Source organism: Eleutherodactylus coqui, chromosome 1 (assembly GCF_035609145.1).
Source record: "Eleutherodactylus coqui strain aEleCoq1 chromosome 1, aEleCoq1.hap1, whole genome shotgun sequence".
Lineage (NCBI taxonomy): Eukaryota > Metazoa > Chordata > Amphibia > Anura > Eleutherodactylidae > Eleutherodactylus > Eleutherodactylus coqui.
The window spans coordinates 99,207,623-99,230,925 of NC_089837.1; the positions used below are offsets into that span (position 1 = coordinate 99,207,623).

The 23,303-nt window shown below is 41.9% G+C and overlaps 1 protein-coding gene across 1 annotated transcript in view; it reads left to right on the plus strand.

Annotated features, from left to right (window-relative positions):
• The window catches only part of LOC136623690 (period circadian protein homolog 2-like), a 76,757-nt gene that overhangs the window by 37,473 nt on the left and 15,981 nt on the right, over positions 1-23,303 (plus strand). The window contains exons 7-13 of the mRNA XM_066598198.1: positions 1,526-1,577; positions 15,416-15,552; positions 16,967-17,045; positions 17,132-17,238; positions 19,101-19,254; positions 19,361-19,469; positions 22,608-22,736. Coding sequence (XP_066454295.1) covers positions 1,526-1,577; positions 15,416-15,552; positions 16,967-17,045; positions 17,132-17,238; positions 19,101-19,254; positions 19,361-19,469; positions 22,608-22,736 — 767 coding nt within the window. The remainder of the gene's footprint in view (positions 1-1,525; positions 1,578-15,415; positions 15,553-16,966; positions 17,046-17,131; positions 17,239-19,100; positions 19,255-19,360; positions 19,470-22,607; positions 22,737-23,303) is intronic.

Consider the following 23,303-nt stretch of genomic DNA (forward strand, 5'->3'; position numbering starts at 1 on the left):
TATCTTTTTTTTTTTTTTTCCATTTCAACCCACTTAGAAGTGTTTTTTTAACATTTTTCATATACCTCATATGGCTCTGTTGAGCGAAAAATGTAATAAAGCTATGATTTTTTTTTCTTTTGAAAGTGGGAAGGTAAAATGAAATATAAAGAAATGCAAATGTCCTCAAGGGGTTAAGTCATTGGCTGTTGGAGGGACTTGGGGACTGGAGTTGATAAAGTCTGTGTACATACTGTATGAGCAGTAGGTAGAGTCACTCGCTGAATGCTTCCATATGTTTAATGTATATGTTTTCTGTTCTCAAATGCCTAAAGTTTTTACAAAACTTTCTTAACCCTTTAGGACCAAGCGCTGTAAATATACGATGCTTGGTCGTGGGATTTAATCCTGCCAATAGCAGAAATATGGTGCGGGATTAAAGCCTCTACTCCTGCAATCAAGCAGGAGCAGGTCGGGTCCTCGGCTGTTAGTCACACCTGAGAACCTTGAGCAGAAGGAAAAAGCGGTTTTTAACAAGTTCTGTCCTCTTCTTTACCGGGTACATAGCGCCCAATGAGCGCTATGTACTAAGTAGTGAAAGGGGAAGTATTACCTCTACTTTGTGACCCCGCGATCACATGACCGCACTCCAGAGCTGCAGTGTCCTTGCATCCTGATCAGCTCTCCCAGTGACTAGTGTAACTGCAGGAGATGTTTTTCCCTGTAACTGGGGCTCCTATGGCTGCCCCAGCTTCAGTGGAAAATTGTGTAATAAAAAAAAAGCCCATGTGAATGTCCCCCAGAGGTCCTATATGGCATCATGGGGTCATAGATGGTAAAAAAATAGTTACAAGAATAAGTAAGAAAAAAATTACATAATAAAATAAAACTATATACATAAAAAAGAAAATGAGTAAATGACCCAAAATCGTCGTATACTTAAGGTTGCATACGTCGCCATGTGCATTGAATATATACGCTAAACGTATGTTAGAAACGTCATGTGATCAGCGGCTTACACAATACAATGGGGGAGTCATCTAATAGAGACATTAGAAGAAATTAGAAGTTAGAAGACATTTACAAGAAAGTAGTACCGGACGAGTATTGTTTACTACAGATTTGTGTGTATTACAGTACAAGCCAGGTGGAGGAGATTTCAGAATACTCATGAAAACTGGAAATTCCATATAATAATGCATTTAGTGCTAACCATAGCGCATGTCCCGGCAGGGTCTGGCTCCACTGCTATTTGTTTAACTGATTGCCTTGACAGCATTAATCCGCCTGACTGTGGAGACGTATAAAGGTCCCTTCAGGCTCCCGAGGACAAGTGCATATACCATATAGCAGTCAGTTACATGACGTAACGGATGTCTTTCTATACGGTCTCATGTTGACAAAGCTGGGCAGTAATTTGAGGCGGCTGACGCATTTCTTCTTTTTATTTAATTAGTAAAGGGCATCTACATGCCGCTGCACTCAGTAGGTATTAACTGGTTTTTTTTCACTTCGTTAAACTTTGACTGTCCTTTACTTTCCCCAGATACAGGATATCTGGATGGTTTTGAAGAAAAGTCATTTTACTGCCGTATAAGGTAAGCTCAAAGTATAATTTTTTTCATTCATTATGTAACTATCTCCCCTATATACAGGGGGTGAACAAAAATATGGAAGCTGCTTAGAAATGCATGGGATTTTAATCATTAGCATTGAGCTGCCCATTTTACCCTTGCTTGGCTGAGAACTATCCCACCAAATTTGTGTTTACTTCACCTCTTGCCCTGCTCTGGGTGGTTTTTGAAACCAGCTGGTAACAACAGCTGAGTGGCTCAAACCCCTGACCAATAGGACCTTGTTGCTCAGGCAGATGTTCGCTTCTGCCTGGCAGCATCTGTGTCATATTACCTCCACTTAAAATCAGTCTCTACATGTCTTACTGAAATATGATTTTATAATCCCAAGTAACTTAAGGCAATCATTTTGTACGGTGTTTCCATATTTTTGTCTATCCCTTGTATAAGTCAGCTAGTATTACATTGGTTAGTTATTCCTTTCTATCTGAACCTCCTGGCGTCAGTACCATCAGGTGGTCATGTGATCCCATTCTGGTCACCTGAGATTTACTTGGGTTTATGTGTTCTCAAATTAGTCAGTTTCTCAGTCAGCAGAGTTCCTGTGTGATGGACCCTACCATACAAGCTCTTCAGAGAGGGACACATAAAACAATTGTCACAGTTCTTGCTGATGATTAGAGGCTCCTCTCACAAAGTTATAATGAAGGAAATCAAAGCTCATCTCTCTGACTGTACAGTTATCGTCTGTAGCTTATATAAGTGATTTGAAGAATGCAAACGGTAATGGCAGTGTCCTCCCAGCAGACAGAGATGGTATGTGCCCTAGCTGGTCATGTGGTGATGTGTGGGTTTGATAGCACAGAATACTGAAAGAAAACGGGGAAAAAAACTAGAAATCAAGATGATGCTGCCTTTGATGCAATAAAAGTGAACATGATTGTGTTGTGACCTACAAGTGACATCACACAACAGTCACAGGAGTTCCCATCTTGCTGGATTACTGCGACCTGGGAAATTACAAGTCTACAACGACCTTCTTCGCTTTCATTGTTCGCTATGGAGGCAGCATGACGATGTGATCTTTGGCTATGTAGCCCTAGCCTTATTCACATCTCAAGATGATTTACCTGGTCACAAGTAACGTAGAAGACTTTTCCTTTCTTGAACTGCCGGCTGTGTATACGCTTCTTGCTTTAAGACAATCGTTATAAATACATTTACTTTCCGTATTCAATCTTTGTCATTGAATGAAATCATTGTTCAAAATCATTGGCTGAAAGCCTGACCTAATTAGGCCTGACGCAGGTTCATGGCTCGTTAGACTGCTTCCACACGGTGCTTGTGGTGTTATTTTACCAGGTTTTTATAGCATTTCAAATGCGTTTTTGATGTTGATGTTAATTGCACTCAAAAGCTCTGGCTATTTTGCCTCGATAAAACGTCGGCCGAAAATCGCGGCCATCTGAACCATTGGATTCCAATGCATTTGTTCAGATGTCTTGTCTCTTCTTTTGGCCACCATCAGCCTGCAGCTCCCATAAAAGCTTATGGGAGCTGCCGATGAGAGAACTGAGTGGAGTTTACCATGACTGCTTAAACTCCCTCCCCCCTCCCTTTGCCGGCATCTCCCATAGGCTTCTATGCGCTAAACTCTCTCCCCCTGGCCGATGGAATTCTGGGCTGCGGCTTGTATATATACACACCTCACTCAGCCGTCTGAATGGGTGAGTAAACGCCAGATTTAGCCACGGCTGGGTCATGGCTTTCACTTGTTCATGCAATTTGTGGCCGCGATGTGGGTGGCCAAAATTTGCAGTGCCTGTGTGAATGAGCCCTGAAAAACATGAAACGCAGCAGTTTTCAGTCAGTCAGCTGCTACATGTGATGTATATTCAAGCTGACTAGTTTTTGGCATCTGGAGGTAATCAATCATTAAATGTCAGGAACTCAATTTCATTATGCAAGTCTATGAGACCCTTGGCATGAGTGTCATAGAGTTCATAGAAAGACTGGATTCTGGTCGACACAATAGACGCTGTGGGACTGGAGTTGCCGGTTTAGCGGTCATGTGATGTACGGGTCGCTGGGACTGGAGCCGATTCTTCTTCAGTAAAGTGTTGGATAAGACGATTCAATGTTACTTAAGGACATTTGCAAACTGAGGGAATAGTTTAAAAAATCAGAGTGCTGCTTTTATTGAAAATGCAGATCTACCGTATGTGTCTCCACCATGTAGACACCATGTAGACGCCTGACGTCACGCGCTCTGGGTCTCTCTATCGCTTTCTCTGGGTTTCGCTATCTCTCTCTCTCTCTGTGTCTATTGTTCGCTCACTCTCTCTCTATTGCTCTCTCAATCATTCTCTCTCTGTTTCTATTGCTCTTTCACTGGCGCTCTCTCACTCTCTCTCTATTGCTCTCTCTGTCTATCACTCTCATTCCATGTGTTTCTCTCTGTCTCTATCGCTATCTTGGCCTCTCTATCATTCTCTCTTTCTGTCTGTCTCTCTATAGCTCTCTCCCTGTTTCTCTATCACTCTCCCTCTGTTTGATTCTCTCTGTCTCTCTATCGCTATCTTGGTCTATCTATCGCTCTCTCTATCTTTCTCTGTCTGTCTTTCTATTGCGCTCTCTCTCTGTGTCTGTCTTACTATCTCTCTCTTTCTGTCTATCGCTCTTTCTCTCACTGTCTCTCTATCGCTGTCTCTATTGCTCTCTCACTCTCTCTCTATTGCTCTCTCAATCATTCTTTCTCTGTTTCTATTGCTCTTTCTCTCACTGTCGCTCTCTCACTCTCTACCGCTCTCTCTCTGTCTCTCTACCGCTCTCTCTCTGTCTCTCTACCACTCTCTCTCTGTCTCTCTACCGCTCTCTCTTGCTCTTTCTCTCACTAACTATGTTACTATGTAAAAGCACCAAAAGTAAAGAAAAACTACACAAAAACACCCTGTATGTAGTGTGTTTTACATTTCTAGATTGTCTCTAAGGCTAATTTCATACTGGCGAGTGCAATATTGGGCCTTGAAATTTGACTCGATATCACACACAGGAATATGCGATTTCCCCACAGATGACACAAAAACACCTTGCATTGCTATGTAGCAATCGGCAAGTGTTTCCCATTGTTTTCAATGGAAAACCTTGTATCGCACTTGCATGCACCTCGCACGCTGTGCAATGTTGTTACCAGCCCCATTGAAAACGATGCCAAACATAGGACATGACTCAATATTTTTTTTTTTCCCGCGCTGCCATACGATGCATTTTTACCTAAAAACACACTGTATAAAACCACCCATGAGAGCTATGCTTGCAATACCAACCCGGGCCACTGCGCTATAGTCAGCGCTATCTGCTTCCTGTAGTGACAGCGACGCCAGCGATCGGTGGAGATCCATAGCAGTTATACCCTGCCGATCATCTAGTGAACACCTGTCCTGAGGATAGGTCATCAGTAGAAAGGACTGAGAAAACCTGTTCAGTGCTGAGTGTTACCCGTCATTTCTCGGTCAGATGATTAGTGCATGCGGTACTGCTGTGTGGTTTTTCGTAGAAGTTGCTCTGAGAATATTTCCCAGAACTACTTCTTTATGGAGGAATAAAATTGGCCAGCCGCTTACATATTAAACCGGCTTTTGCTGCTTTTCCTTACGGGCAGCTTCCTGACGCACCATTTACAGCCCAAGTCAATTTAACTTTAATGCGCTCTAAAAACAGTCCGCTGGCCAAAAAGTTACATAAAATGATTTTTTTCTTGGCTTCATCGGTGCGGTCTAATGACTTAATTTGCTTAACTGCATTCCCAGAAAAAGGATTTCAGACCCCGTCAACACCACGATTATTAACTCCTTAAGGTGCGCACAAACAGTTGTGCACCCAGTAGGGAAGGCAGAGAAGAGTTGTTGTTTGTAGCTATTATGCCTCCTCTACACAGAATGATCAAAAGCTTACAATACTGATAAAAAAATATATTAAACACAAAAACTTGATTTTATACAAAGCGTCGCTCTCTGATGACCCTCTTTTTTCACTATAATGCCCAAAATACAGGAAGAATTAAGGGGTCAGTCCTGTTGTGCGCCACTTGCGTGGACTGCAGCTTCCAGACATGTCCTGAATGAGTCCCCAGCGTTGTGCCTCTGACTCATGAATGATTTGCCCGCCTTCTTGAACAATGAATGCTTGCAGGCAAGCGATCAATGTGCTGTAGACGCATCGCCCACAGTCACATGATGTTACCATTGATAATCCAAGCACTTAGTATATAGAAGAAGCTCCTTGATTCATTCTGGTGTTGTACATAATTACTGACTGCAGAATGTACAGTATATGCAGGAAATGTTCTTGTGCTTTAGTCTTCGGTATAGGCAGAAGGAGGTTAGCAGGGCACACTACAGAGGAGATCTCCGCACTTGTGTAATGTAGTCATGGGTGTAACGATTGGCCCCTATGCAGCACGTTCTGATATTTAGTGCTGAGAAGAAATGGGAAAGGACTCCCCTCCTTCCATATCTACAGTGACATGCTATAGTAAAGCTTTTGATGCAGCTAGTTTTTTTCTTTTTTTCATTGATGTTTTTTCATTCCCACCTTCCAAGGGCCACAACTTGCAAAAAAATGGCACAAGGGGTGTTTTTTTGAATTTTAGAATTTAATAGTTTTGATAGGGATAAAATCCATGTTACGTTAATATGCTGTGGGGCTCCAAATCAGAGCTGGTTATGCCGGCCACCATGAGAAAGCAATAGACACAGGCATCACGGTCGTGTCTTAGAGCAATCTGAGTTTATTGTGTACTTTGTCTTTCTTATACAAAAAATAGTAGGTGTATCAGAGGTTGAACTGCTTTACAGAGGTCGACCTGTTTTACTGGTACATAATTTTGTCTTCTCTATAAACAATGCTTTATTTGTTTGTATGTAGACATCGTGTCTGGTACCCTGATTATCATCACACTCTACATTCTAATCACATGCCCTACCTAGACAGCAGCAAGAAACAAAGCATTCCATACAACCTTTTGATCAGTGTAACGAGATAAACAAGATCTTGGAGACATGATGGACACTTAAGATTACACCTCTAAATAATGTAATTAAGTACTAGCCTAAATGTACAAGCATTTTAGCAGAGCTTTTTATAGGAAAGCAGAATAGAGTGTACAATTTAGGCCTACAGCCTCCGGAAACGTATATTACAGATGGATGAAATGTATACATATATAAGTTTTCATGTTCATAACCCTCACAGTCCCCCATTTTGAAACAGTCCATCTTGAAAAGAGCCTTTGTAGTGGTACTATCAAGGGTGCTAAGCCACCCCTGCCGGTCTTTCTATCCTCTTCGCCGGATCCCCACTGTTGTTGCTCTTTTACGTATGACTGTTTTAACGATATCGTAGAGGGAGCGATTCCAGATAATTTGCTTGTCTCCGTATCCCACAGAATGTCCATAAATTGCAAACACTCAAAAGAATGAACAAAAGAAACAGTATTAGTAAAGGGTGAAACATAAAATCCATCATCTTTCCTGCAATAGGTGACCATTCAGTAAAAATATCATACCAGTTATACTCTGTGTCTACCTGGATCTTAGTACCTAGGCTGACTAGGTTATCTCCTACCCATACATTTTTCTAATTCCATAAGGGAGAGGTTAGTAACATCCAAATGCATTTAAAGGTGTTCAGTATCTATCATTAGTCTTACAATTCTACCCAAGGATACAGTCAGAGTTGACATAGGGATAGCATCTGGGTGCTAGTAATACTTTATTGCAGCTTCAGCATCTGGCAAAAAGGTGTAAGTTTCTGTAAATCTATGTATCACTGATATGTTCTGTATACATCCAGACAATGGAGTGATGAGATTATACATACTGGTGGTTCCAGTTCGGTTGGCAACAAAGAATATATACATATTGGGGGCCAACTTCTATCAGCATATAGATGAAGCAGGTAACACCGTCCAATCACATATGCTGATTGAAGGCTGCTGGAAACATGGCTCATATGCGGCTGTACTCCGTCCGCATGCTAGGCCATCCAGTGTTTCTTCACAGTTCTCTATACCATGGGTTTTATTTTCACTATCAATCATAGTACCTGTGAACTTGGGCAACCAATATTGTAAAGCATATAGAGGCAGTCCGAACACCACAGGTAGTACTACAGACTTACACATCAGGCTTGTGTCCTTTACATCATAAAGTCATTTCCCCAGTGCTATACTCATCAGAGCATTCTACACTATCAGCCCGGGGCCGTATCCAAGATGCTACTGGAATTACATTATTGAGAATATTTCTCCACAATTTTTCATTATTTGTCATCACATCTGACCGCTTTGTCCCTCTCGTGAATCATATATACATATTGCAGGCTACATTGTGTATAGTTCATGAATTTACTCATATTTACAAACAAATCCTTTTAAACCGCAAAACCAGATTAAAAAGCGTTAATACATCCTTATCATATCTTAATGCAAGACATCGGGGGAGGAACAAGGAAGGCATGCATTGTGCCTGAACATTTATCAATCTAGAAACATCCTGTCCCACCCCAGCCATTTTATTCTTCATCACCTCTAAATCTATAGAGTTCAGAACCCCTACACCTGTACCAATTCCCCCTAATAGGGTATCATACCATTTTCGTTTTCCTCTGGTGCAGGGTTTCATTGCCTGAAGAGAAATATTATAATGCAATATGGTTTTCTGGCTCTTTGTGGATGATAAGGGGTGTCAAATGCCCTGGAGTTACCCAGGGCAGACATGAAGTGTTGCATTATTTCACCTGTGAAATGTGTACCTCTATCTGACTCGATTACCTCTGGTACCCCGTATCTGCAGATTACCTTATTCATGAGCTTCTTTTCGGTTACCTGCTCATTTACTTTTGTAACAGGGTACGCCTCCAACCTGAAAAACATCAACAACAAGCACATATTCATACTTCCCAACACGTGGGAGCTGAATGTCGTCAATTTGCAATCCCTGAAATGGGTAGAGTGGTCCTGGCAAGTGCCTTTGTGGTCAATTTACTTCTACCCTGTTGCTTACGGCATAGCTCATGCAAAACTGGACAAATGATGTAGCAGCTACAAAGAACCCAGGGGGCAACCCTTTCTCTCTCAAGCGTAGGTAACATAGCTGCCTTCGATAGGTGAGTCTTTCCATGGATCAGCTGGGCCATCATGGGGTACAGGGATCGTGGTAGGCAAGTTACTGACTGTTTGCCATACACCACCCTGTTCTACTGCTCCCATATTAGTCCATTTATCTTTTTCTTCTTTGCTGGCTTGTGACTGTAATGTCTTTAGTACATCAATGTTCAAATTTTTATCAAAGTCCAAATCATAGTCTCTGACTTGTGCGGTCAGTATCTTCTTTTCTTCTTTCTTCCACGGCTTGAGGGCCGCTGTCTGCGTTGAAGTCTGCTAGGGCGTTGCCTTTTGCTTCTGCACTGTTGGCTTTAGTATGAGCTTTCACCTTCAGGATTGCTACTTTGTCTGGTAGGAGTAGGGCTTTCATAAGGTTCTGTACTGCTACACCATTCTCAATGGGTTGTCCTACAGAAGTTTAAAAATGTCTGGCCTTCCATATTGGGCCGTAACCATGATCTATGCCGAATACATACCAGGAGTCAGTGTAAATGGTTACCTTCTGTCACTCTACACGCCTCAGTGAGGGCCTTCAGTTCCGCTTCTTGTACCGAGACATGCGGAGGCATTCTGCTTTTAGAGATCTTGTTGTGTGAACATCTGGTGTGGAGTCGTCAATCACCCTGGTACCATCTATAAAATACAACTCAAAATATGTATTAACAAGGGGTTTCAATAACTCTTTAAAACTTAAACTTTCTTGTTGCATCAATGCTAGACAATCATGCTGATATTCTATTCCAAATAGATCACGTTCTTATTTGCAAAAATTTTTAAAAATAGCTGATCTGTAATACATAGATCACCTATGCATCCCCCTCCCCCATTTGATCACCTATGCCTCCCCCTCCCCCATTTGAAACAGGATACTCGATTGGAAGAAGAGTAGCCGGGTTCACCATTGAAAATAAATATTAAAAGGGGGGGCATGAGCAAAGCACATTGCAACCTTATTTGACGAGCTAGAGACAGGTGTTTAGGTTGTACTTGAGTGAGTATACTCTGGATGTCATGAGGGGTGAGAACCACTAGGGGGTAGTCCAGGACCAACTCAGAAGACTTGTCAACCCTTACTTGTACTGCTGCCACCGCACAGACACAGGAGGGGGCTCCTCAGGCTATCGGATCCAATCTCATGGAGTAATACCCAAGTGGCCGTGGACGTCCTCCATGTTTTTGCGTCAATACTGCTGTCGCATGAAAGGCCAGGGACGGCAGTATGAGACAAGTCCCAAAAAGGTGCGAAGCTTTGGCAGCAGAAGAAGATACAGAAATGGCTTGAACTGCAGCCCTGCGTCGTTCTGTGAGATGTCTGCCTTCTTGAGCTAGACAACAACCTTTTGTTTACAAAGCTGTAATTTTTCCTTTTTAAGCCTTGCAGCCATTTTCTGCTAAAAAAAATTTTAGAAGAGAAATGGGTGCAGATTGACATGTTTTCATATCCTCAGCACAAAGCTGGAAAGTCATTAACATATTGCAACAGCACAGTCCCCTCAGGCGGAGTCCAAGCCTGCAGGACAGTTACATAAATGCCCTTTTGTCTGAAAAAGGGCCGGAGATTCAGACTGTCTCCACTCTGGCTTATTATCTATGACCTTAGGGATTCCAATAGACCTTCTACAAAGGCCATACTAAGTACATGTTTGCCCATCTTTTCTATGCCCCTATACCCCAGATCTGACTAATGTTGTTGAAGGCGGGCATAGAATTGTTTTACACTTTCTTCCTTCTCTTTGTGTGATATTAGAAAGAGACAAGGAGGATTCTCTCAATTTTTTTTTTTTTTCTTTTTCCCCAATGTTTCAGACAAATTAAAAATATTTTACCACTTCTCAATTCTCTATGTTTAATTTTATCCCAATCTGTGCCACAATAGTCTTTCACATAATTTTAGATTATAGTTCCCGCTGCCTTCCCTGTTCTACATATACTCCTGCATCTCCTCCTTGTCCTCATGCTTCCACTCACTAGCCTAGGATCTAGTGAGCATAGGCATAACCGGTTTGTGCCGAGGAGCTACGCAAGCAGGGCAGCTCTCTCTCCAATCCGGGTTCTGTTGTCCACAATGCCAGCAGGTCCATCCCTCCAGTCCAATGTTTGACCTTGGAGTGGATGACTTGGCATAGGGTGGGGAGGAGACGGTTGGAATTGAGATGAAGGAGGGGGTGAAGATGGAAGAGGGAACTAACCCGACAATGAGAGAACATCTTTGAATTCTTTTCTCATTTCATTTTCAGCTACTGAACAGTATATATATATATATGATACAACATACTTCCTATGTAGCCAAATATAACCAATTCTTAATTCAGATTTCTTTGCAAAGACAAGTAGGTCTTCTAAAGCCCAGTACTCCACCCTTTGAAATGTATCTTATCTTCTATAGAACACAGAAACTTCTCCAGACAAATAGCTGTATAACTGGTTCCACTGCCTGTAAGCATCTTCTATTGTGCAAATAACCTGGGCTGACTATTCAAAATGAACTTAGAGTGTAATACACTTGCCCCCACCTTACAAAAACTGCAAATTCACACTCACTAAGGGGGTTTTTATTCATTCCTATACGGACTGATAATATGTGAAGTAGAAATTGGGATTGTATTTACTGTACACCAGACTTCCAATAATGAGCGAATTATGTATAGATAAGAAAAACTCTTAGTACCGCGGTTTTTACACAATTCGTTCAGAATAGGCTACCCAATGACAAACACAATACAACTTATGCCCATTTCTATCCACATACTGATATTCACCACACTGCGACCACTCAGCGGCCAATATATTATAGGGGGCTTTATTCCACCCTGGCATAATTAACAATTCATCGGACACTTCTTTGTTCTTAGCTACCGACATTTTCGTACTATTGCGGATTTTCTTAAACAGCGACATTTTCACACTAAGCCCGATTATCACAAGAAATTCTTCAACTATCAGTTTATCAAAATTTTCCTTTAAAACAAACTAGTGTATTACTCTCTGCGTAATCCGGTTCACAGCGCCATTTATGTATTGCTGCAAGGAGCAAGACTTAGTTCAAATTACGCTTTAAAGAGAGTTAGACACTATAAAAGGTTCATACTGTAGTTGATTGGGACCCCAACAAGTGGGATGGGGACCAACACTCATCCGCCAACCTCCCCAGCCATCCTTCACACCTTATCCTCTTTACCAGCAGTATGGCCAATGGCTGGCGGTTTATGTACACCAAGAGGCTTATTGTTTTTATTCTTTCACACACATAAAACAATTGTTTGTTTCACTATTTTCTTATGCAGTCTTCCATACCTTATCCTCTTTACCAGCACTATGGCCAATGGCTGGCGGTTTATATACACCAAGAGGCTTATTATTTTTATTATTATTTTTATACACTCTTCAAATAAAATACTGTTGTTCATTGAAGATGAATTACACTTTAAATAGAACTTTTGTTATTAATTTGACTAAAGTACTTATCAGGTGTTTCAAGTACACAATTATCTCATATTAATATCTTAATTCAATAATATTCAAATTAACACAACCCAATATTTTTGAATTCCACATATTCCACGAATCTGTATATACATATATACACTGTGGTAATCCTGGGCTATTATCTCACACAACTAGTCTCAGGAATAAAATTAGATAATTAGATGCCCCTCCTTTGGTCACTCCATTTGTTCAAGTGAGAGACTTAACATGGAGTCTAAGAGTGACCTTCACTCTATACATTACCACAATATACATATATATACACCAACATCCACTTAAAATGGAGACACACTTTTCACCTAGGCTGGACTGTGTGGAGGGTGGAGCAAGACCTGTTCCTATTGTTCTTCCCTCCCATCTCCTTACATCACCTAGCTCCACCCCCTGTGGTCTGGCTCAGCATTTGGTCATTTTTGCTTCATTTCGTTTCTGGTTACCGGACAGTATACACCATATAACACAGTCTAACTCTCATACAGGTCCTTCCATTTATACACACACATAAAGACAAAAACATTTGCATGTCAGTTACTATTTTTTTTTTTTGTCAGTACTTTAAGTGTCAGTACTTCCTCACTTGTCTAAAAGTGTCGGTACTTCCCAACCCTGCTTATTTCCCCCCGTCTCAATTACTTCTCTTATACCTATAAGAGGCTCCCATCAGGGATTTTATCCCCTGAAAATTTTAGGCTTCCCTGGTACAATTTATACCATGCCTTCCCGAGATCGGCAAGCGGGTTTCATATTCTGTACTTCCTCACCCTGTATATTTTACCTCGTCTCTACTACTTCTCTTATGTTTATAAGAGGATCCCATCAGGGGTTTTATCCCCTGAAAATTTTAGGCTTCCCTGATATAACTTATACCATGCCTTCCAGAGATTGGCAATAGGGTATCATATTCTGTACACTGACCATGCAAAGTAACAAATAAAGACAATAACAGTTAAACACCCGCACAGCATATTCAGCCCACCATATGAATTCTTAAAAAAACTTGAAGATTTATAAGAGGCATGCACTTCTTACCCCTCGGACAGGAAAGGAGCAGCCAGGAAGCACGGATAGATTGTGGCAAGATAAAACCTTACCTTACTGCGCAGTTTTTGTCAATCCGTGGTTCCGAGTGGCTCCTTATCCCATCTGGGTCCGGGGGGGTTCGAGGTGTAGGTGGTCCTCTTGTTCCATCAAGCCCCACGTTGGGCGCCAATTACTGATAGGGATAAAATCCATGTTACGTTAATATGCTGTGGGGCTCCAAATCAGAGCTGGTTATGCCGGCCACCATGAGAAAGCAATAGACACAGGCATCACGGTCGTGTCTTAGAGCAATCTGAGTTTATTGTGTACTTTGTCTTTCTTATATAAAAAATAGTAGGCGTATCAGAGGTTGAACTGCTTTACAGAGGTCGACCTGTTTTACTGGTACATAATTTTGTCTTCTCTATAAACAATGCTTTATTTGTTTGTATGTAGACATCGTGTCTGGTACCCTGATTATCATCACACTCTACATTCTAATCACATGCCCTACCTAGACAGCAGCAAGAAACAAAGCATTCCATACAACCTTTTGATCAGTGTAACGAGATAAACAAGATCTTGGAGACATGATGGACACTTAAGATTACACCTCTACATAATGTAATTAAGTACTAGCCTAAATGTACAAGCATTTTAGCAGAGCTTTTTATAGGAAAGCAGAATAGAGTGTACAATTTAGGCCTACAGCCTCCGGAAACGTATATTACAGATGGATGAAATGTATACATATATAAGTTTTCATGTTCATAACCCTCACAGTTTTTTATATATGGCTGCCCTAGTTCCATTGTTAGGCTGCGGGTGCTGCCATTGCAACTCCTCAACACCCAGCGATCATGAGTCAGAGGGAGCACCCTTCATCTGTTTAACCATCATGGCCAGCCTTAGGTCTATGCAACCCGGGTGCTTGCACAGGTCACTGGCCACCAGCTTGTAGGGGGGGGGGCACCAGGCGGATGTAGGCTGGTCGCGATCACCCCTCGTAGGTCTGCCCAGGAAAATGATCTTCTTCCTCTATGCGGCAGTGTCTTATGGAGCTTTGTGAATCGTCTTTTTCCTTCCTCTGTCTACAGCCCTCTGATGTTCCAAAGCACCTCTGTCAGCCCATTGATACTTTCATAACACAGTCGCCTAGTTATTTAATTTATATTCTAGATTCTGGGGCTGTATTTATGTTCTGAGCTTGGTTCTGGTGCTTAGTTTAAGTTATGTTCTGGTGTGGGTATGTTGCTATCTTGCTACTTTCAGCACTAGCAGAATACTGACAGACTGCCTGCAGTGCAATACATTTCTTATAATGGGGAAAGGGGCACAAAAAAACAAATTCCACAACAAGGTGACATCTAACCTCGGGCCAGCACTGCTAACCACTCAGATGTGCTGGGCACTATTGACTGTGGCATTTAAGGGATTAAACATCTGAGCTCAGAATTATCACCAATCTCAGATGCTACAGGCAGGTGTTAGCTGTGTATATGCTGCGTATGAGCCGGCCTCATATATTCCCTTACAACTTCCTCTGTACTATTGCATAAGATTTCAGAAGCGATTAAAGACTCGGAAGACAATATTTTCGCCTCTTGGAACTGATTTTTAGTAACTTCTCCACTAAATCTGCAGGCTAGTTGCTTTCACATCGCATAGAATGGTAAGGTTGGAAGGGACCTCCAGGGTCATCGGGTCCAACCCCCTGCTCAGTGCAGGATCACTAAATCATCCCAGACAGATATTTGTCCAGCCTTTGTTTGAACACTTCCATTAAAGATAAAGTATATTAAAATGCATAAGATAATCAGAAAGCATCTGCGCTCAGGGTTCCCCTTTCCTGCTCCATTCGGAGAGCACCAATGGGGAATCCCCATGGCCAAATGGCTCCTCTCTGGAGGGAAGCGAACAGTGTTGAACTGACCCCATTGACTGTAATGGAGTCTGTCCGTCTGCTTTCCGCATGGCTCTTGGACACATGCAGCGCTTTATCTTACGGTTATTTTGAGCCAGATCTGTGACGGAACCTCCGGTGGGAAGTTCTGAGACAATGTGAGGCCGGCCTTAGTAACTTGCTTGTAGACACCTATTGCTATTTTGCCATACTATTGTAATGTTGTTGCTTTATCTTTGGAGTCTTAACAGAACTTGTATTTTTTGTGTACCTTTTATTTCTCTCCAGCTGTGGACGGGAATCTCGAAAGGAAATCTCTTACCACCCGTTCCGCCTGACGCCATATCTGATCCGTGCTCAGGAGGATGCTGCGGAGCAGTTGTGCTGCGTACTGTTTGCAGAGAGAGTCCACTCTGGTTATGAAGGTACGTATAGCTGCCACTTATTTTGGCTATGTAGATGCTCCTTAGAAGAATTATGACCAAATTGCATAAAGTTTTGCAGTAAACCCTGCCCCTTCATTTCTGTTTGCAAATTTAAAAAAAGTCACATGACCTATAAGAAGGAGTTCCAGTAATGGCATCTTACTTCTGCCATCACTTTGGAAATGCCTGAATGTACGATTAGTGCTGGAGTGGTCTCCATTTATCGTGTTATATTTTCATTCTGCCATCCGCTTGCTGCTCAGTAAGAAGTCAATGTACCTCCCATCTTCTGTAGCAGCAGGGCATCCGCGTCACATTGATTCCTGTGAGATCCTGGAGGCATGTTTGTAAATACATCACATGACCCTATTATCCTCTGTGAGAGACTTGTGATCTTCTATCTGGTATTTTTAGACCAAAAGAGTGAAGCATTACATTGAGGCTACTGAGAGCAATAGGCGACTGCGTTCTGTACTAGTCGGGACGCAACAACAAGAAGTCACATCCAAAAAAGTAATTGCACACCCAAAATACAATGAATAGCCTTTATTTAGAAAAAAAAAACACATCCACTCATTGAAAAAAAAATTTATGCTAAAATACGGCAAACGGTCATTACAGGCAACTTACAAGGATAAACCTAAACCTCCTAAGAAGAGCAGCATAGTCTAACAACCAAAGTGCACATACAGTCCAATGGAAGAGGAAGATAAAGTATAGTAAAGTGCATAAGATAATCAAAATTGGAAAGTCCCAAATGGAAAAGAATCCTATGGTATTAAAAAGAAGCAAAAAAGTCCTAAACACCATGCATGCTCCACAAAAGTGATATGTGCCTGTAGTAGCACTCCGAGCCCCACGCGTTACGCCGTGCTCCATGTGGCTTCCTCGGCCTGGATTTATGTACATTCACTTTCTGGAGCATGCATTGTATTTAGGGCTTTTTTTGCTACTTTTCAATACCATATCATTCTATTCTATTTGGGACTTTCTGATTATCTTATGCACTTTATTATACTTTATCTTCCTCTTCCATTGGACTGCATGTGCACTTTGGTTGTTTTGCTGTGCTGCTCTTGTTACCGTAGGAGGTTTATGTTTATCTTTGTAAGTTAACTGTAATGACCTCTTGCCTTTATTGTAGCATAAATGATATGGTTTTGAATTTTTTTAAGCGTTTTTAATGAGCACACGTGTTTATCTTCTAAAATAAATAAAGGCTGTTTGTTGTATGTTGGGTGTGCGATTACTTTCTTGCATGTGACTTTTTGTTGTAGTGTCATGATTATGCTCACATCCTATTTCGCGCTCCTCTTTCCTCATTGTGGTACCCTTCTGTTACGGATTACTGTACTAGTCAGGTGAATTGTTGAAGATGGGGAAATTCTGTTCCTTTCTTGTTTTTCTGTTTTAGCTCCTCGGATCCCTGCAGATAAACGCATCTTTACCACCACTCACACCCCAAACTGTTTATTTCAGGATGTCGATGAAAGGTGAGTCAACCGTTAGAAATTTACCCTCCTGATTCAGATCGGTTTTTGTTTTTTCTGTCCTCCTCCTTATACTATGCTCTCCACAGAGCTGTGCCCCTATTGGGCTACCTGCCTCAAGACCTCATCGGCACTCCCATCATTCTGCATCTACATCCGAGTGATCGGCCCCTCATGCTAGCTGTGCACAAGAAGAGTACGTACAGTATATGTTATGTCTATTTTCAAGTTGAACAGCAACTATATCTATTGCATGGTATTCCTATAGCACCAGAGTTGTGTCCACCCCATCAGCGACTCTCTCAACCAGGGCTCACACTCTAGTTTCCCTATCTCAACCACACATAGTGTATACTGGTGTCAGTACCTAAATAAATCAGTAGAGATTTAATAAGTCACTACGTCACACCAGCTGTGACTCTTTTATGAAAATCTTGCCACTTATGGGTAAATAACCTACACCAGTGTTCCTCAACTCCGGTGTTGAGGATTTAAAGGGAATCTGTCGCCATCTCTTTGCAGCTCTCAGTGAGAACACCATATTGCACTGATTGCAGTGATATGTTTGCTGTGTGTAACTGTGCAGTTGTTTGGAAGAAACATGCATTTTCTTAGTAGCAGCCAGATACAGAAGTAGTCCTTGATATTTATGAGTTGCAGGCTAGCGACACCTATCAATGTTTGGCAGCGCTCTCCCTCTATGGACAGTATCAGGCAGACAACAGTCAAACAGTGGCTGGAAAGTGGAGTATGTGGGACTAGCCTGCAGCTCATGAATATCTAGGACTACTTCAGGTAGTCCTCAATGCATGTGCTATTAGGGATAAAATGCAAGTTTCTATAGTACTGCACAGATACACACAGTCATACTGTGATCAGTATAACTGTTAGTACCTTATGGTGCTCTCAGAGAGGGGTGCAAGAAGTTGGTGACAGAGTCTCTTTAAAACGTGCTGTTGGGGATACTTAAGGGCTAGAGCTGAGAAATACTGCCCCTATGGTAATTTGGTCAACAGACATGCTTCTGGTTAGGGGATAGTATGTGTACCGCCATTCAAATTCAGACTAGTGAGACTTACAGTGCTATGCCAGTTTTCATAAACTTGCCTTAATGTGTACTTTGGAAGAACATACCAATTTCATGCAGATTGTGGCCTGGTTTATACTGAAAGCTTTAGACTAATTCTGTAAGGTTTAGGGGAACTTGTACCCTTGCTTTTGTTTTGTTCTGCCTCCAACATGACACAACTGTATTTTATCCCACTTAGAAGAGCATCATGCAAAAAGCTATGTTCTCTGTACGTTCTGTAGATCTAAAAGTGTACCTCCAGTCCTGAACAACTTTGCATAAATGTATCGTGTAAGCGGAGATAAGAATCTTTGTAATATATCATAGTACAGAACAATGATTCTTTCTTCACTTACCAGGCCCATTTCCTCTTTCCTCATTGATGTTTTCTAAACTGCTCACTCCTTTAGAATTCACTGGTCCAGAGAAGCAATTACTGTTTAGCTTCACTAAGAGATCAGGTTACATGCTGCCCATATAAGTCTATCGAGTGGGGAGGAAGAGACTAGCTGCTGTAATGTTTCGCATACACTGCACACACAGACAAAAGGAGATCCTGCTCTCTTATTTCTGTAGCACACCCTGAGATATGGCAGCACCACAAAGGACATTATACAGCAGTTCTGAGCAGTGTTGCTGTGAATCCAGCATTGAGGTGACCTTAAAACACTTACTAGACTTTTTGGCAGCCGTGCCTATGTGTGCATCTCTGCCTCACTCACTCTGGGACTGCTTCCTCCATTCCTACTCTCCATAGACTTGTAAGGCCAGCATGTAATTTGATCTCTCAGTGAAGCTAAAGAGCCCTCTCTTCTCTCAATAGATATACTAGATGTTGCAAAGTTTCTTATATTTGCTTGTACTATTGATTTATGCAAATTTGTGTAGGATCCGAGGTGCACTTTAATGTGATGATGTATCCTTACCCTTACTATTGTCCTCCTGTTAGAATAAAATCCCCTTGTGTACGCTCCTGTTCTTCTCTTTAGTCCTGCAGTATGGAGGGCAGCCTTTTGATTTTTCTCCAATACGATTTTGTGCGAGAAATGGAGAATACATCACCATAGATACCAGCTGGTCCAGCTTCATCAACCCCTGGAGTCGGAAAGTTTCTTTCATCATTGGTAGACATAAAGTCAGGATGTGAGTGCGGCATATGCTATGTTTATGTATGTAATAAGTGGATATAATGTTTGTCTGTATTTGCACTGGATCTGGAGAATAGCTTAATGCACTTTTTTTTACATAGGGGACCAGTTAATGAAGACATTTTCACTGCACCCGTGTGCTCAGGAGATCGGCCACTTCAACCAGAGATTCAGGAACTCACAGAGCAAATCCATCAGCTTCTCATGCAGGTAACTTTCTTTGACTCTAAAGCTGTTTTTGACACAGGCTACAAAATTGCGCAATTTTTCCAGCGATGCAACAATGCTACAAAACACATGTTTTTGAAACCCATGCTTTCCTACGGGTTCCTTTACATTAGCCATGTTTTCACTGATGCGATGTTGCGAGAAAAAAAAATTGACGCATGCTCCATCATTCTGCGATGTCCCCAATGTTTCCCTATGGAGCCTCCTTGTTTATCGCATCGCACGAACTTGCGATTTTAACATTAGAAGCTCCTATTGACTTTTGCGATAAAAAACATGCGATTTTTATCGGCAGCAATGCAAGTTTATTCTCAAGAAAAACTATCGTTGATGCTACAAAATGTTGGGAACAAAGCTGCAGTATTGCCGCGATTTTGTAGCAGTGATATCGCTGTTGTCCGTGTGAAAGGAGGCCTAAGGCTAACTTCATATGGACAATGGCGATATCGGGCCATCAATCCTGCCCCCATACCGCCCTAGCCATCCATGTGAAATGCCCGAGGACGCAAGGCATTTTCATTTGAAAACAGTCTTGCATCACTTCAGAGATGCAGAGAACCTCCGCCATGGCTGATAGCCACGGCGGACGTTTTCGGAGTTTCTCCCATTGGGCAAGGCAATAGGAGAGCACGTACAAGATAGGACATGCCGCAATTTAATTCCCGCATCGTAATGCCATGGGGGAAAAAGACTCTTATGCGTAAGCCCCTATTAAAAAGAATGGGGTTCATATTTGTGCGTCTTGCAACGCACAAATCTCCTGTGACTTTCTCGCCCGTGTGAAGCCGGCCTAATAACTTGATGCTAAATGATCATATTATGCTAATCCATATATTACTCCAAGCGTTTGCTCCTAGATGGGAATTTACAAAATGACAGAGCTCCCTCCCCTTTTAGTAGAATTAGTTCTTTTTCAGTTGACTGAACTGAAGTAGAAGTAATTGGGGTCTTTCTTACAACCCTTTCGGACTTTTTCTAGTAACATTTAGATTGTTGAGATCCCAACCCAACCATGCCAAGCCAGCCCACTCCCACGTGAGAATAAAAACACAACACAGTTTACCATTTTCATGGTCAACCCATAAACGGTGCTCAACAGTTCACACATTAAGTTCACCATGTCCTTATCTTCAAGTGCACGGAACTTGCCAATGACACTAAGCCACAAAATATATTAACTCCTAAGACCTTTGCAGTAGAATTGCTCCTGTCTTACTAGTTCAGTAAAACTTGTTGCATAAAGAGATTAAGAGAGCCATATCTCTCTCACCTATGCGTTTCGAACCACAACATTCATACTCATGCCATAACTACCTGCTTAAAAAGCTTATTGGCTCTCCCATCTACTTTAAAGGGATACACGTCTTGTTAAAATCCCATTATACCACCATATGTGACATCTCCAGGTCTCAGGTCAAAAAGTTTTATAAAGTAGAATTATCTGATTAGCAAAAGCCCTGACAAACCGGAGGTGGTAAGTATAACCACCTAGCACCTATAGTGGGGTGAGGGGAACCTTGCATGGGACTGCAATGCTAAAAGTGGAGGCAGATAAGTGGTCAGGGACCTTTTGACTTTTTGCAATAGCACCCAGCTTGTTGGCTCAGATCTGGTTCACTGCCGTCCTGGCTATCGTGATAGAGCCAAGTATAATAGAGAATTACAGATGTGTGAAAAACACTGCAAAAAACAATCATGCGACCGCTCTTGTAAAAAAAAAAAATGCACAAATATTCTAATATAAAAGAGCATTTCCCACGAAAAAAAAATCCCAAGAAGTTCTCCAGTTGTTAAATGGGAACTGATGATCCATTCTTAGGATAGGACATCAATATCAGATTGGTGGGGGGCTGACTCCTGGCCCTCCTGCCACCCGCTGATGGAAGAGGCTGCGCCACAGCCCATACCATCACTAGTACAGCAGTTCTTGAGACCTGCTCACTGCATAGCATAGGAAGGAGTTAATCTGAAGTCCTGGTAAGCTTCGTGAATTGTTGCTTCAGGCGGATCGCGTGGTCTAGATTTTGTCTGTGTGGAGAATCAATCAAAATCCTAAGCGAAGTAGGGGAGAAAATGACTCGTTAATTCCTGCAGGTTACTCGTCAGTAGATTAGTAATATTAACTGCTTCTATATAAAGCACCAGTCAAAAGTTTGGACACACCTTTTCATGCCATGCTTTTTTTGTTGTTTTTTACATTTTATACATTGTAGATATGTGAAAACTATGAAGGAACACATATGGAATTAGGTGGTACACAAAAAGTGTTAACTACCCTACAGTTTAGGACGAGCTCTGTTCATTCTGAAGGAAAAGGACGTTACAGTTTTGGACGAACAAAGCTCATGTTACTTTAAACCACTGTAGCTCCGGGTCTATCAGGGCTACCAACATGCTGGTGGTGTCATTTCAAAATAAAGAGTCTTGGCTTTAAAATACTACAGAACTGGGGCTATAGCCAGTAGAAATAGGATCTGGAATACTGAATTTACAGTATTACGGGGTGGGGGAGTGGGGGGGGGGGCTTAGACCAGTAGTAGCAGAGAAGATCTGTGATTCCCTTGTATCTTTCTGTCCCAGGAGAGGGATGGCATGCCTTTTTCTTGTTATCCCCTCCCCTCACCCCCATCAATCAGAGAGCATATTTGCTGTCTGATTGTCACATATGGGTTTTTTCTCAACATCAGCTGTTCAGTGGAGATGGTGAGAATCAGGTTTTTTTTGGCCAAATTGCTCTAAAGAGCCACTACTGAAGAACTTTAACAAGAAGAGAATTGCTAGGCCAAGAAAGAAACACAAGGAATTGCCATAAGCCAAGTGGAAATCTGTACTTTGGTTTTTGGTTCCAACTGCCATGTCTTTGTGAAGCGGATTCAGAGAACGCAAGACTGTGCAAAGTTATCATCAAAGCAAAAGGGGGCTGAATAACCCAGTCTATAACACATATTCTGGTTTGTTGAACACTTTTTTGTTTGCCACTTAATTCCACATGTGTTCCTTCATAGCTTGCATGTCTTCAATAGGAATCAACAATGTAGAAAAAGCCATGGAATGAAAGTGTGTCCATATTTTTGACTGGAACATAACCTAAGTGAATGCATATTCTTTGTTTCCACTCAGCCCGTCCATAACAGTGGCTCCAGTGGATATGGGAGTTTGGGCAGCAATGGGTCCCATGAAAACCCAATGAGCGGAGCTTCATCGAGCGACAGCAATGGGAATGTGAATGAGGACATTAAAGAGAAACGTGTAAGTGTTCAAATTGACCAGTATTCCCTTTCTCTTTCTTCTTAATTCTATTTCTCTGTCTTATTTCCTTTCCACCCTCATTTCCGATCTCCCCTTGCTTGTTTTCATACATAGACATTGTCATTTCCTTCTCCTAAATCATTTTATTCACCTTGTCAGAATACACTATAATAAACCCACCCCTCCTCTCCGCTTTCCCACTCGGCACTGGCTTCCTACTCGCCGTGTGTGGGAAGAGAGCCAATTATGGGCTTGATTCCCAGTGACAGCATGTAGTAGAATCCATTTCTACAATAGACTGTAAGCAGCCCACCTACATGAATGTACGTCAGACCTCAAGCATGTCAATGTATTCTGCAAATATGGCACAGAGTCTGTGCGTCAATACGAGACGGATGTGCTAATCTGATGTAAATGCTGCTGTATATTCGGTCTGGGTGTATATACAGCTGGAATGATTACTCGTCTGCTAATGCACATTCTGTTTGCAATGACCATGGAAAACCCCCTATCAATCGGACAGCAAATATGCTTTCTGATTGATGGGGGGGGGGTGGTTGATAACAT